A 13,191-nucleotide genomic window follows, 5' to 3' on the forward strand; every position below is an offset into this window, starting at 1 on the left:
GTCTGAATTCCTGACTCATAAAAACTATGAGAGAGAATACGTAATTACTGTTGTTTTAAGCCTCAGAGTTAAGGGTAATTTGATGTGCAGTGATAACCGGCTCACACATCCAAACTCTCTGTGTGCACACATTACTTCACTCGCTCATTCCACGGTTGTGTGCTCACAGGTATCCAACTAGAATCTATCACACGATAAATACAAGGACGAGGCTGAACGAGTCAGGGCCTGGAGCTACAGCTGCAGAGACTGTCGGTCTCTGAGAGACATCTCTGGGGTGTAGGGAAGGAGTGATAGTCCAGGTGGAAGGAACGGTTTGAAGTCACACAAGAGCAGCCCAGGTGAAGGGACAGATAATTGAGCCTGGAGCTTGGGAACCCACATCCTTGCACAGTGAATCTGAAATAGCCTTTGGAAGGGTCAGGTGTGAGCCCCTCATCCACCATTCTGTCTGCTACAGCGTCTTACTTCTAACATAGTGCGTGTGCGTGCGTGTGTGTAAGGCCCGAGAGCAGATATAGAGACTGACCACTTGTGCCAGAGATGTTGGCTTCAAGAGGTCCCTTAGAGTCCATATTCAGAGACTGGAGACACACAGGGGACCTCTGTTGTCTCTAGAAGTCTCCTAGCCTGTCCTATTGGATGTGGATGCCTCTGTCATGTCAATCCAAAGGGAACAAAAAAAGGAGAGAGGCAGCGGGAAGCAAGCACACAGTAAGGCCTTTTGGTGGGAGAGCCCAATGGCCTTCGGGACTGAGCTGGAGGCCAAGAGGCTGAGGGATCAGCCTTACCTGGGGTCTGGTAGTTAAGCCTTCGCATTTCCACAGGGTCAGAAGAGTGGGCCAACAGGGAGTCCTTCAGCCCGATTGACTGCTCATCCTTTGACGATGGGGAATGTGTTCTCTTCCTAAAGAAGAAAGACGACGAGAGTGAAAACTTGGGACACACGCAGCTCCCACGGCCACAGATGTCTTCCCACCACCCCATCTTATCCTGGGATCTCTGGGCATGAGCCAGGGGCAGAGCAGCGTCGACATGAGAGAACACGGGGTAGGGATGGGGCAGGAAGACAGCAGGTGTGGAGTGGGCATGGGAGCAGCACAGCGAGGCAGGAAGGGCAGAGAGGCTGGTGGTTCCGCTGGGCAGGAGGCAGATCGCTGCTGGGCAGTGGCTGCCGTCCTTAAGTCGATCACAGCTGAGGCAGCAGAAGCCACCAAGAAAAACATGCACTGGCACATAAAACACACAAACATCACAAGGGGTTGGGTCCCAGCTGCCTGGCTCTCAGGGCCAATGTCCAGAGCAGCAGGGGAGGGGCAGGAAGGCAGGGCCCTAGCCAGACAGAGTCCTCTCACTGGTGTCAGCTTGCCCATCTAAAAAGGACAGGGTCAGAGACAGACTACAGGGGACTGCCTGCAGTCCCTGCGCAGGAGTGTATGGCGAGAACTTGGAAATAAACCCACACATGTGTGCATCGGGACATCTTTCCCTGCTGCTCTGCCGAGTGCAGAGATGGCCTCTTGTAGGAATTAGGTTGGAGAAACGGGAGCCTAAGGAGGGTTCTGGAGAGCTCTGTGGACTCAGGGAAGCAATGAGGGCTGCAGTGTGCACATGCTCCCGGGAGGAGCATCTCCTGCGGAAAGTACGGAGTTGGACTAACAGGAGCATGACAGAGCCTGCCCCTCGTGCCCATGAGGCTCATCTGGAACTGGAGAGCCCACTGTGCCGAGGAGGCAGGCACCTTGCTGACTAAAGCCACAGGCTAAGAGGGTTCGGTCAGAGCTCCACCCCTCCCTGCCGGCCCGCACGGGGGTAAGTAGAGGGAAGGTGTGTACAGAGAAGGAATGACTCCTACCTTTCTTGTTTACTAGGTCCCGAGAGACAGGCAAGGACAGAAGAAAGGAATGGTCACTGTCGCTGCTGAGACTCAGCCCTCAAAGTCAAGGGAGGTGTGGGACCCTGATAAGGCGCCCAAATGATGACCTCGGGAGCTCACCTCTATGTACAGACATTAGAACCCAAGTAGGGATGTCGAGGGTAAGTGGGTGGAGGGACACTCTCTAGTGCCCCTGTGAGAGGAAGGAGAGAACTTGCCAGAAAGATTATGGCATGGTCCAGACAGGGGCAGGGGAATGGCAGGGAAGTGGTACCACCATGAGATGACACATCACACATAGAACTGGACATGTCCAACAGCCAGCCATGTGCCGGCTGCTGGGGGCTCAGGACGAGCAGCTAAGGCCCAGCACATGTGCAGCAGGGCACTCTGGAGTGGATGAGGGGCTGTACAAAGATGGGACCAGGAGCCAGAGGTCTCTGAAACACCAGAAACTAGAAGAATGAGGAGTGAACAGCTGCCAAGTGAGGGGGTATTGGGGACGGGGCGGGGGTGGACCACTGCAGAGCAGAGGCCAAGGGACCGTATTTATTTGGTGTAATGATGTCACAGGAGATGCTAAAGACGCAATTAACCAGGCATTTCAAGTGTCAGACTCAAAGGTTAGGCTTTAAAAAAAAAAAAAAACACCAAACTTTTAAGGTTTTGTGGTACTGGGGATTGAACCCAGGACTTTGTAGATGCAAAGGCTGGCACTCCACACTGAGCCATAGCTCCGCACCTTTCAAAAACAAAAATATTTTTTTCTGATATAGGATTAAGTAAGTTACCCATTTTAGCCCCCGCATCCTGCTACCTCAATTTCCAAAGTAGCATGGGAGACAGAGGCAGACAGATCCCTGTGAGTCCGAAGCCAGCCCGGTCTACACTCTAGGGATGCCAAGGCTATACAGTAAGACCCTGTCTTAAAAATCAGAAAAAAAAAAATTAAATTGGGGATGGCCAAATAAAACATCTGGAAGCAGCTAGGAAGCAGCGAGGGCAGCGGGGCACCTCCAAGGACAGACAGGTGTTAGTCACGGCTGTAACGGGTCTTTAGTAAATGTCTGCTGTGTAAATAAATACTCATGGGGAGGTGGGCCTACGACTCAGCCTGGACCTCTTGTGGGCCTCAAGAGAGGAGGCCAGATAGCCAGCCAGGACATGGTGGCAGCAGGAGACTGGGACGCAGTGACTACTGAAAACTGAAGATGAGACAGACACGCTCACACGCACAGAGACAAACGGACATGCCTCTGGACACACATGGTTCACCTCAGCCCTTCTTCATAAAGGCAGACCTGCACAGACGTGCACACACACAGAACCGCTGTTTCTGTCCCTCCTGGCTTCCCACTGCACCCAGGGGCCAGGTTAAGACGGCCCCACTTAACACCGCACCAGAGAGTACCAGAGGGGCAAGGGGCAGCTCTGCCCCCCAGAGCCGGGCGCGGCACTCACCTCTTGAATAGGAGGATAGCGATGACAATGAGTATGATGAGAATGACTGCCAGGACAGGGCCTGTCACCCACAGCATCTCGGGCTCCTCCTGCTGCTGGGCTGGTGTCACCTGGACTACGATCTCGTCCGAGTAGGGGCTGGAGGCATAGCGCTTCTGTGGTCCAGTGAAGCAACAGCAAGGGCTATGAGCACAGCAAGAAAGCCCCCGCCCTCACCGATCACCCCCACAAGGGACACTGAGACTAGCATCATGGGGCTGGCCCAGGCTCTAACATCCTGTAAGACCGACTTGTAGCAGGTCACAGGACTGGGTTATCGAGGCCACGTGAGCTCTGGTCTTCATATCCTGAGGCCTAGTCCCATGGGATACCCAGTATAGGTCTCGGTCCTCAGGGTTGCCCTAGCCCTAGGATGTGGGAGTCTCAGGATAATGCAGACCTGGGGACTCTAAGGTCTGAGACTGGCCTAGTCCTGGATTAAGCCTGGGGTCTCAGGGTTCTGCGAGTCATGCCAGCTCAGGCCAACCTGGTCCATGGGTTCCTTGAGGGAGGCGAGCACAAAGCACTGGTAACTCAGATCCGGAGACAGGGGCCGGTTGTAGAAGCCACGGTAGTTCTTCTTGTCCCCCAGGGTGAAGGTCTCAGGGAGCTCGTCCACTTGAGCTGCCACGTAAGGCTTCAGCCGCTCTGCTTGGCGCCGACGCCTCCGCTGTTTCTCCTCACCCTGCTCGATGGCCTCCAGAAGCTGGCAGAGCAGAGCACAGTCACACAAGGCCTGGGAGCATACTGTCCCTGGGGCATTAGCTACTGAGGCTGACATAGGGGCTCCCTCTCCTTAAGGGACCCCCATGGGCCTGCCTGGCCGTGACTGTTACAGGACACTTCCTAACATCACAGCGAGACCCTCCTGGTAGCCTGTAAGGAAGGGCCTCATGAATAACCTCATCCTAACCAGAGAAAGCGGTTTCCCCACGAGCTGTGAGGAGGAAACTGGTGACTTCATGAGTTCAGGAGAACTTAGGCTTAAGGTACGAGCCTTCTGTGAGCTCTACATCACAGGCCTCTCTGCGGTCCACGGGGCTCAGAACACTGAGAGCTGCGCCATGTCTCTAGTGACTCCTATACCATGGGACTCTTACCAAACACCTCCAGGGAAGTCCCTGTAAGCTCTCCTGGAGTTTTCAAAATTCTCCTGGGGATTCCCCTCAGAGTCCCTCTCCCTGGAGAGGGAGTGGCTGACAGCCCGATTTGGACTCCTGGGGCAACATTCAGGGAAAGATGGCCACCGCCCACCACGTGGCTGCCACGTGCTGATCTCTCCCTAGGCACCTCGTCCAGCTCCAGCTCCTCTGGTGTGCTCCATCTTGGTGCCAGCAGGTTCCCGCCCACACGGTCAATGGGCACCACCACAATGTAGAACCACCTGTGTGGACAGAGCAACGATCAGAACCGTCATCGACTGTGGCTACGATCCCGAGCTGCACCAGCCTCTGGCCTCCTCTGTACACCTGACTAGCGAGGGGTCCTGCACTTGAGGCATGGAGAGGGAGAAGCGGCCATCCTCTATAAAGGCAGAGGCAGGCAGTGGCTTCTGAGGCAGGAGGTCTGGGGCAGTGCGGATGGACACCAGGTGCTGTAGGCCCCCAGCGCTGCTGCCGCGGTTCATCAGGACGAAGGAGTACTCCGTGTTGGGTTGCAGGTCTGCAATCAGCTTCCGCATGGAGTGCCCATCCACCTCCACGCTCTGCCCATTGTACAGGATCTGTAGGGGGAAGAGGAGGAACAGCTAATGCCTCTGGGTGGGGACCCCCCACAAGTCTGCAGGGCACAAAGGCTGCAGGAGGATCCAGTTCACGAGACATACGCCTGTGTGCACTGGGATCGGAATGGCAGTGCAGAGCAGATGTGGGCGGGAGCTCTGGCCCAGGCTGGCAGTAGTCTACCCACCTTGAAGGGTACAGCTGACTTGTAAGAGTCGGGGACCTCCCAACTGAGCAGCACAGATGTCTTCATTGCAGCGGCCACACGGAAATTCTTGGCAAACACTGTGGAAGCATGAGGACGAGTGAGCTAGCTGGGGTGGGGTGAAGGGGACAGAGGACGTGACAGTGGCTAAAGCAGAGGAGGAGGGGACGGAGGGGATATGGACTTAGGGTGATAACCAAGTACTCCCAGGCAACTTGACATTGCATAGTCCAAGTCCTAACCCAGGTTCTTCCACAGTGAACACTGCAGTAGCTGGGGATGCCACCGTGCTTATGGCCAGATCTCCAAAAGAGCATGGGTGAAAGAAAGCCTCAGCTCAGACACCAGGTCAGAGTAGCCAGGGATTAGTGGGCTGTGGTCACAAGATGTACGTGGCCACATGGTCTCTGGATGTCAGTAGGTTAGGCCCCAAAAGATTAGTGCTATGAACCAAAGTACAGCAAGCTGCACACCCTAGAAGGTGATGTAGCAAAAAGAGATCAGTGGATCAAGATCACAAGAGACTGGAAGGTCACGCAGATAGGTCAGTAGGTCAAGGACAGCAGAGGTCAGGGCCGCACACCCAAGAATGCGGTGCCTGTTCATTAGAGGTTAGAGGTCATGAGAGCATGAAGTGTCACACAGCAGAAGCTGGTGGATCAGTTGCGAGAGGTCAGTGGGTCAAGGACAGCACAGGTCCCTAGGAGCAGTCACGCTTGGGCAGCCAATCCCATGACCACAGCACACACCTTGCTCCATGGGCATGGTCCGGGACTGGATGCTGGGGCTGAGTGGGCCGGCGCCTTTGCTGGTATGTGCACGGACCTTGATGTCATAAGTGGTGTCCGGTTTGAGGCCCAAGAGTGTAAGGTGTACATCACCAGTGACATTCTGGAGTTCATGCTGGCTGTTGATGTCACGGTAGACCACGGTATAGTTGGTGATGCGACCATTCCTCTCTGCCAGCACCGGCGGGTCCCAGGCCAGTTCCGTGGTAGACGTGGTCAGTCCTGTCACTCGGAGGTTTTGAGGAAAGCCACTGGGCGCATCCTCGGGGGTCGTGATCTCTTTCTCAAACTCTTCACCTGGGCCAGCCCGGTTCTTGGCAGCCAGCCGGAAGATGTAGGTGGCCCCTTTGTGCAGACCGGTGACTGTAAAATGCTGGTCATCCTTGCCAAAATCTATGGTGTTGGGCCGCGCCTCGTCGGCCCGACGGTATTGTAGCCGGTAGCCCAGCAGCTCTCCAGGCAGCTCCTTGGGTGGGTGCCACTGCAGCAGCGCGGTGTGCATGGCTGTGGTGCTGACCATCATGGTGGGCCGTCCTGGGACTGAACAGCACGCACTGGGCTCTGGTGCCGCCCTCCCTGCTGCCCACCCAGCTTAGTCCCTGACCCCTCACTCACCTGCCCCTGTGGTAGTAACCACTTTGGGCTTGCTTCGGGCACCATCCCCCTTAGTGGTGTAGGCAGCAACAGTAATGGAGTAGGTGGTCTCGGGGGTGAGGCCGCTGATGGTGGTTTCCTGAGAGAGAAGGGGGAAACTCAGCTCCCATCATACTGCATGAGGAGAAGCTAGACTCTCAGTCACCTGAGACTGTAGCCTAGCGTGCCCCAGGTATACAGGACCAGGGTCTTGGGAGGTAAAGCTGGACAAATCCTTACTCTGCTAGAGGCAGGGCAGCCAGGTGGGACGTGGGCTAGGAGCATGCTGCCCACCCCAGAAGCCCCATGCCTGGGGCAGACAGCTTTCTTCCTTTCAGAGAACAAAGGGCTGGCTACACTGTTACTTTCCCTCCTTTGTGCTGTGAGTGACACCTCATGAGGTCTCTACACACATTCAGAGTCTTGCAAGCACCAGACACCTTCTATGCCTCTTGGCTCGTAAATGCATACAGACTACCATCCTTCTTGAATTAGCTGGACCAAGGGCACTTATAGACACTAGTACAAGCAAACACACACACACACACACACACACACACACACACACACGGGGGTGGGGGAGGAAGCAAAGTACAATGCTGTAAGTTAGAGGGACCCCATCTACTCCAGCAACTGTGATAGCCAATCCCTCCTGAGACCACATAAGAGGGAGAAAAAGACAGGACACAGAATTCCCCAAACCCGGGAACTCATTCCCCTCTTCTTTCCACTGATGCCCAAGAAGTCAGCCACTCCACTTCCTTCTACCTTGGTGGATCCTACCCACACCCACATCCAGCATTTCCGGACATGCGGAGAAACACCATAGGAGACCAAGCCACGCCACACAGAGAGAGGTAGGAAGAAGGGAGGGTACCACCATGGAGTAGGAATAGGGCTGTCAGCACCAGCCCTGGTGTCCCTCCAGCTTTAAGCCTCAGGTGGGGCCAACTGCCGATGATGCCAAGAACCTTTTGCAGGACCAAGCTGGAGGGTCTCCAGGGCTCGGGCTCCAGCAGTACCAGTACTGGACCTGGCTCCCAGTGCTTCTCCCAGCCTGGGCCTGAGCAGGTGATTTTTCACTCTAGGGATCAATAAGGCCTAACGATCAGGATTGGATTTAACTCCATCCCTGTCTGGCCAGAGCAGGGGCCAGGCTCTGGTCGATTGTGAACATTGGCCTCAAATTGCTGCTCGACAGGCGAGGAGTATGGATTAGAGGAAACGCCAATCACTGCTCAGCCTGGTGCTCATGTCTACACGCCAATTTTCTCTGGATGTGGCTGGTGCCCTGTGGATCTTGGCCAACACAGGCTGGGAGAGGGGGAGTGTCCCATGAGCCCAGCCTGACCCAGTCTTGCCCGTGCTTGCACACCTGTTACTTACATAGTCCTCGGACTCCTCTGGTCTCCACTGACAGCGGGAGAAGGAGAGAAAGGGAGACAGGATGGTGAAGGGTTTGGCCTGGAGAGGACCTGGCCCATGGAGAACTGAGAGAGCTCTGAAGTACCCACTGAGATGATAGCCCAGGACCAGTCCCCACTCAGACACAAGTCCCTGCATCACTGAGCACCGACTGTGTGTGCCAGGCCTGTCGAGGGCAGGGAGACATGGTGGACTGTCAGATATGAAGACAGACTTGACAGCTCAGGCAGAGGGAAGACACTAAGGGATGACTATATATCCTGCTATATACCTGGAGTCCCAATGTCCTGCTATGGCTGTTCAGCTCTGTCTGTCTGTCTGTCTACCCATCCTGCTCTCAGCTGAGACACTAAATTAGAGTTGCCTGAGCTGAGTGTCCCAGAACATAAGTGCTGGACTTAACCACTGGAATGGGCCGAGAGTCAGGCTTGTCAGAGAGATTTTAAAGGCTGGGTATCTAGCTCAGAGCTTGGACATCACCCCAGAGCCACAGGGAGACCTCACACCTGATTTTGACTCTACAGATGCCTGGAGTCAAAATAGGAAAACTAATTTCTTGGCTGGCAGTGGTAAATTCTGACACCAGTGGGCACTGGTATGCTGGGCAAACAGGTATGTAGACTGAGGACTCTAATGGGAAGCCTCATGCTAGTGAGAGGCAGGTCCTGTTTGGAGTCCTCTAGTGAGATCACCCTCCTATAGCTGACCTGTCCTGTCCACTAGCCTGGTGCTGGAGTGGCCTGGGCACCAGCTATTTGAGCCAGCTCTGTTACAGTCTTTGCGACAGAATATAGTAAAATCTATAGAGTCCTGGAATGATCGTGTCTATTTTGCAGAGCAGGCTGGGACCAGGCCTAGTTAGGGTTGCTTACTTGAGAGGAGACTTGGGCTTCCCAAGTCCTGGTGTGGAGTTACCACAGCTACTGCCTATGTCAGGTAGCGAGAGGTGAAAGACCAAGGGGTAGGTGGGACAAGGAAGAGGCTGATGGCGTAGGGGGAGGAGAGAAGGAAAAGGGAGAGAGAATTAGCTTGACTAAACCACAACAGTGAGAGAAAAGCCAAAAGGAAGGGACAAAAGGAGGAGGAGGGTGGCAAGTCTCATCTAGAGGGAGCTCAGGGGAGGCAGGCTGGGCTGTGCACATCTGGTGGGGATACACTTCACAAGCTTCTTTCTAATCATACTGGGGCCCTGGGCTGCACAGATGGTTCTACTGGGTGCATAAGGGCAGGCTGGGGTGTCCTTGACAAGTCACACAGGGGATACCTAGGCCCTGGGGCCAGGCTGGATAAGTGCGCCATCTGGACTCCCACTGGCCCAAAGCAGAATGACCCAGTCCCAGGGGGCAGGAGGCTACAAGGGCAGGCCTTGTCTTGGGTATATGCCTCGTAAAGAACACAAATATGGGGACAATGTCCCTGATCTTATTACCCAACCCCCTTCAAACTGTTGGGGACCAGCACACAAAAGTACACGAAGTGACTTCCCTGGAACCACAGAGGCTGCAGCTGTGGCGCCAGACTCCTGGGATAGGAGGGGCGGGATGGAGTCATTCTCTGGATGTTTCTGGGCGGGTGTGTCTGCTGAGACTTTGTGAGGAGCCTTCAACCTGCCCCAGGAATGCAGGCTGGTGAACACACCCACCTCCCCCACCCCTGGGTCCTTCAGCACAGACAGGTTGGGAGAAGAAAGAGGGCACCCTCTGGGCAGAAAAGAATTTTGGCTCAGAGGGTGAAGCCTAGCCAAAGGTGTGAAGGCTGTTTGTCTATGTGGGGGTTCATCCCTCAGCACAGCCCGCAGAGTATGGGGTTCCCACTTGTTTGGAGTGGGAATCTAGGCGCTTTCTGTTGGGACTTGGTGCTGGCCCAAGAATTCTCAGGACCTGGTTCTGGACAGGGAAACCAAGGGCAGATAACACAGTTTTTCCAATACTTGATCAGTCCTTTCTCTGGGTAGAGACTTGGCCTGCCATCCAAGTCCTGCCACCCACATGCTGGCTCATTTTGGCCATACATATAATTTCACAGCGCTCAGTGCTCCTGGATGGAATAGCAAGGTGGGGGTGAGAATACTCCAGGGACCTCACTGTGGGCAGAACACCAGGAAGACAGAAGCTTCCAACACGAAAGGGCTGGCAGGCTCATCCTTGGAGCTAAACATTGGGGGTCAGGAGCCGAGTGGCACTCAGGTGATTATTCGCTGAGCTTTGCCTCGGTCACTGGCTTGAGGCCATAGAGGACAGAGAAAAGTCTTGTCTGCCTCTGGCTGTGTGGTACAGGGGATACCCAGAACAGCATTGGCCAAGACAACGGTTCAGCTCGAAGCCACAGCAAATGTGCTTACTGCAAACACCACAAGGATGAAGCCAGTGCGGTGTGCAGGGAGCCTGGGGTCTTTGGAGATAGCCCTGTGGGCACTGGCGACGAAAACTGCTAGCAGGGTGGAGGGGTAGCAGAACCAAGGTTAGCACAGCTTTCCCAATCCTAACACAAAAATGCGGTTTCTCTGGCACAGGGGCCTCACCTCCTGATCTCAGGAACTCCTGCCCTGACAGACCGAGGTGGCTCCAATGACCATAGAATGCGTAAACACCTCTGAGGGCAGGCACCGGAGGGAGTGACTGTGACACACTGGTCACTGTTTACCCTGCCACCCAGCACTGTCCACGACATACCTGAGCCTCAGCCAGCATGACATCCTGGATGATGGGCTGGCCTCGGGGCTCCCCATTCTCCAGCCGCACATAGGTGACCTGGTAGCCACGAATCTGTCCGTGCTGCTTGTTGGGGACGGGCAGCTTCCAGGAGACATGCACAGCAGTGGAGTTCAGAGGCTCAACCTCCACCTTCCGTGGTGGCCCGCTAGGCACTAGGGGCCAGGTAGAGAGGGAGTCAGACGTGGGGGAACTGAGCCCGGCTTAGGCATGAACAGGATAAGTCTAGGGCTGTGACTCTGCACCCGCCCCCTTGGGAAAGGCTCCAATGCTGTTTCTTTGGCTGGCCAATTTGCCTGCAGTGGGCCAGCCCTATGAACCCCTCTGGCAGGGCTACTTCTTCATGGGGAACACAGCTGTGGGGAAGAGCCGGAAGTGAGGTACCATGCCTTCAACTCCCTAGGCTCACAGCATCTGTCACACATCTCCTTAGTGTCCAGCCAGAGCCCACTTGAGCCTCCTGTACTCATCTTCCCAACCCTGGCTCTCATATTAGGTGGGGCTGCTGCTTCTGCCATAGTCCTTTAAGGTATTTAAGGCTTCAGCTATCTCGGAGATGGCCCAGGAGCCAGGACCTGGATATGGGCTACCCCACCAACTACATCGCCCCAGAGTTTAGACCATTAAGCCTGTTTAGAAAGTGAGTCTGTCAGGTCCCGTGGAGGGAAGATCCTGGGTGCTCGGCAGGCAGCCCCAGAAGGCGTGCCTCCCGTTCCCACCCCTCCTCACGACAATGCTACCCACAGCAGCCTACCGTCCTCGTCGGTGCGCACCAGCACCGGGCTGCTCTCAGGGCCAGGGCCCACATCTGTGTGTGCCCGCACCCACACCCGGTACTCCGTCCACTTCTCCAGGCCCAACAGGTCCCAGCTGGAATGCTCACGGCTGATGCCATCCACCACATGCCGTTTACGGTCCTCGCCGTCCACTGCCTCATAGGCCACGGAGTACTGGGTGATAATGCCGTTGCGGCTGTCAGCCGGCGGTGGAACCCAACTTACCCGGACCGTGGTGGAGCCCGTGCTCACACATGTCACCTTCTGGGGAGGGGCGGATGGGGCTGGGGAAGACAAATGGGGGGAAAGCAGGCAAATGGAGGGTGGGGATCACAGGCACAGTGACCAAGTAACAAGGGACTGGAGACTCACCCAGTCATCCTGAGGCCCTCTAGGCATACTGCTGCTGAGGCGGCCTAACGCCCTCAGAACTAGCTTTCTACTCTTACACACACACACACACACACACACACACACACTCGAACACTTGGAGAATATAATCTCTTCTGGGGAATAAATGGTGCAAAGGCCTCCTTGGTTTAAGACTACCTTAACCTGTGCCTGCATGGACAGGGTTATGTGCTTAAGCTCACAAAAGTCTGAGGCTAGTCACAGGGATAGCTGGTGGCCTACAGTTTGGAAGGAACGTATTCCACAGATTCCTTATGAGTTAGGAGGCAAGTGTGTGCTCTCTTTGTGCCTGGTGACTTTTCCAGACACCACACCACTGCCAATACAGGGGCTTCCCTTTACCTCAAGTTTGCTGCCCAGGTAACTTCAACAGACCCCAAGTCACTAGTGGCAGAGCACCACACCAGTGCTGGCACTTTAACCTCTCCCTGTGCACCCACCTCTTGTTCCAGCCTGGTCTCCCCAGGCCCCAGCATTCTACTCTCACCCCTGGGGATCACATCACCTACTTTCGTCCTTACAGCCCTGAGTATTCAGCCGAGACTTAAAGCACCCTAGTTTACCATTCTCGCCAGAGTCCCAAACTCACTTTATCATCTTTGCATGTGTGTGTGGTGTATGTACATGTGTATTTATATGTGAATATGTGTACCTGCCCCACAGATTTCTTTCTCGGCCTCCCGACAGTGTTATGTTATAAGGTGCGTTATGTGACCATACCCTATTTTTTATGTGGGTGCCGAGATTTGAACTTAGATCTTCAGGAATACGCAGCAAGCTCTCTTACCTGCTGAGTCATCCCCTCAGCCCCCCTCCTTTTCCCACCACTGCTTGACCCATACTGCAGCACTGAGGCAGGCAGACAAGGCATCCAGTGGGCTCTCCCCGGGCTCTCTGGGCACCTGCTGAGGTTTACTTCTCTGCCACTTCACAAATAACTCAGTCAATCTGAGCAGCTCCCAGACCTCCAGCTTCCTTCACCTACAGGCATATACGCTTGCTCTCTGCCTTCCAATATTACCTGCTTCTATTTCTGGCTACCAGCCCCTCTCTTCCTTTACAATCTCAAGAGTGGAGTCCAAGGCTAAGCTCTTTTTTTTTTTTTCGGAGCTGGGGACCGAACCCAGGGCCTTGTGCTTGCTAGG

At 55.0% G+C, this 13,191-nt stretch overlaps 1 protein-coding gene across 13 annotated transcripts in view; it reads right to left on the minus strand.

Annotated features, from left to right (window-relative positions):
• Ptprf (protein tyrosine phosphatase, receptor type, F) overlaps positions 1–13,191 on the minus strand; it is an 81,955-nt gene that overhangs the window by 10,927 nt on the left and 57,837 nt on the right. For 2 of the 13 annotated variants that reach the window (NM_001436903.1, XM_087549583.1), the window contains 11 exon segments: positions 792–907; positions 3,338–3,492; positions 3,864–4,082; positions 4,667–4,760; positions 4,846–5,099; positions 5,285–5,382; positions 6,052–6,630; positions 6,706–6,823; positions 8,110–8,136; positions 10,821–11,014; positions 11,614–11,919. In NM_001436903.1, the coding sequence (NP_001423832.1) occupies positions 792–907; positions 3,338–3,492; positions 3,864–4,082; positions 4,667–4,760; positions 4,846–5,099; positions 5,285–5,382; positions 6,052–6,630; positions 6,706–6,823; positions 8,110–8,136; positions 10,821–11,014; positions 11,614–11,919 (2,160 nt within the window). 13 annotated transcript variants of the gene reach the window in all.

Source organism: Rattus norvegicus, chromosome 5, assembly GCF_021556685.1.
Source record: "Rattus norvegicus strain SHRSP/BbbUtx chromosome 5, alternate assembly SHRSP_T2T, whole genome shotgun sequence".
NCBI classification, from domain to species: Eukaryota; Metazoa; Chordata; class Mammalia; order Rodentia; family Muridae; genus Rattus; species Rattus norvegicus.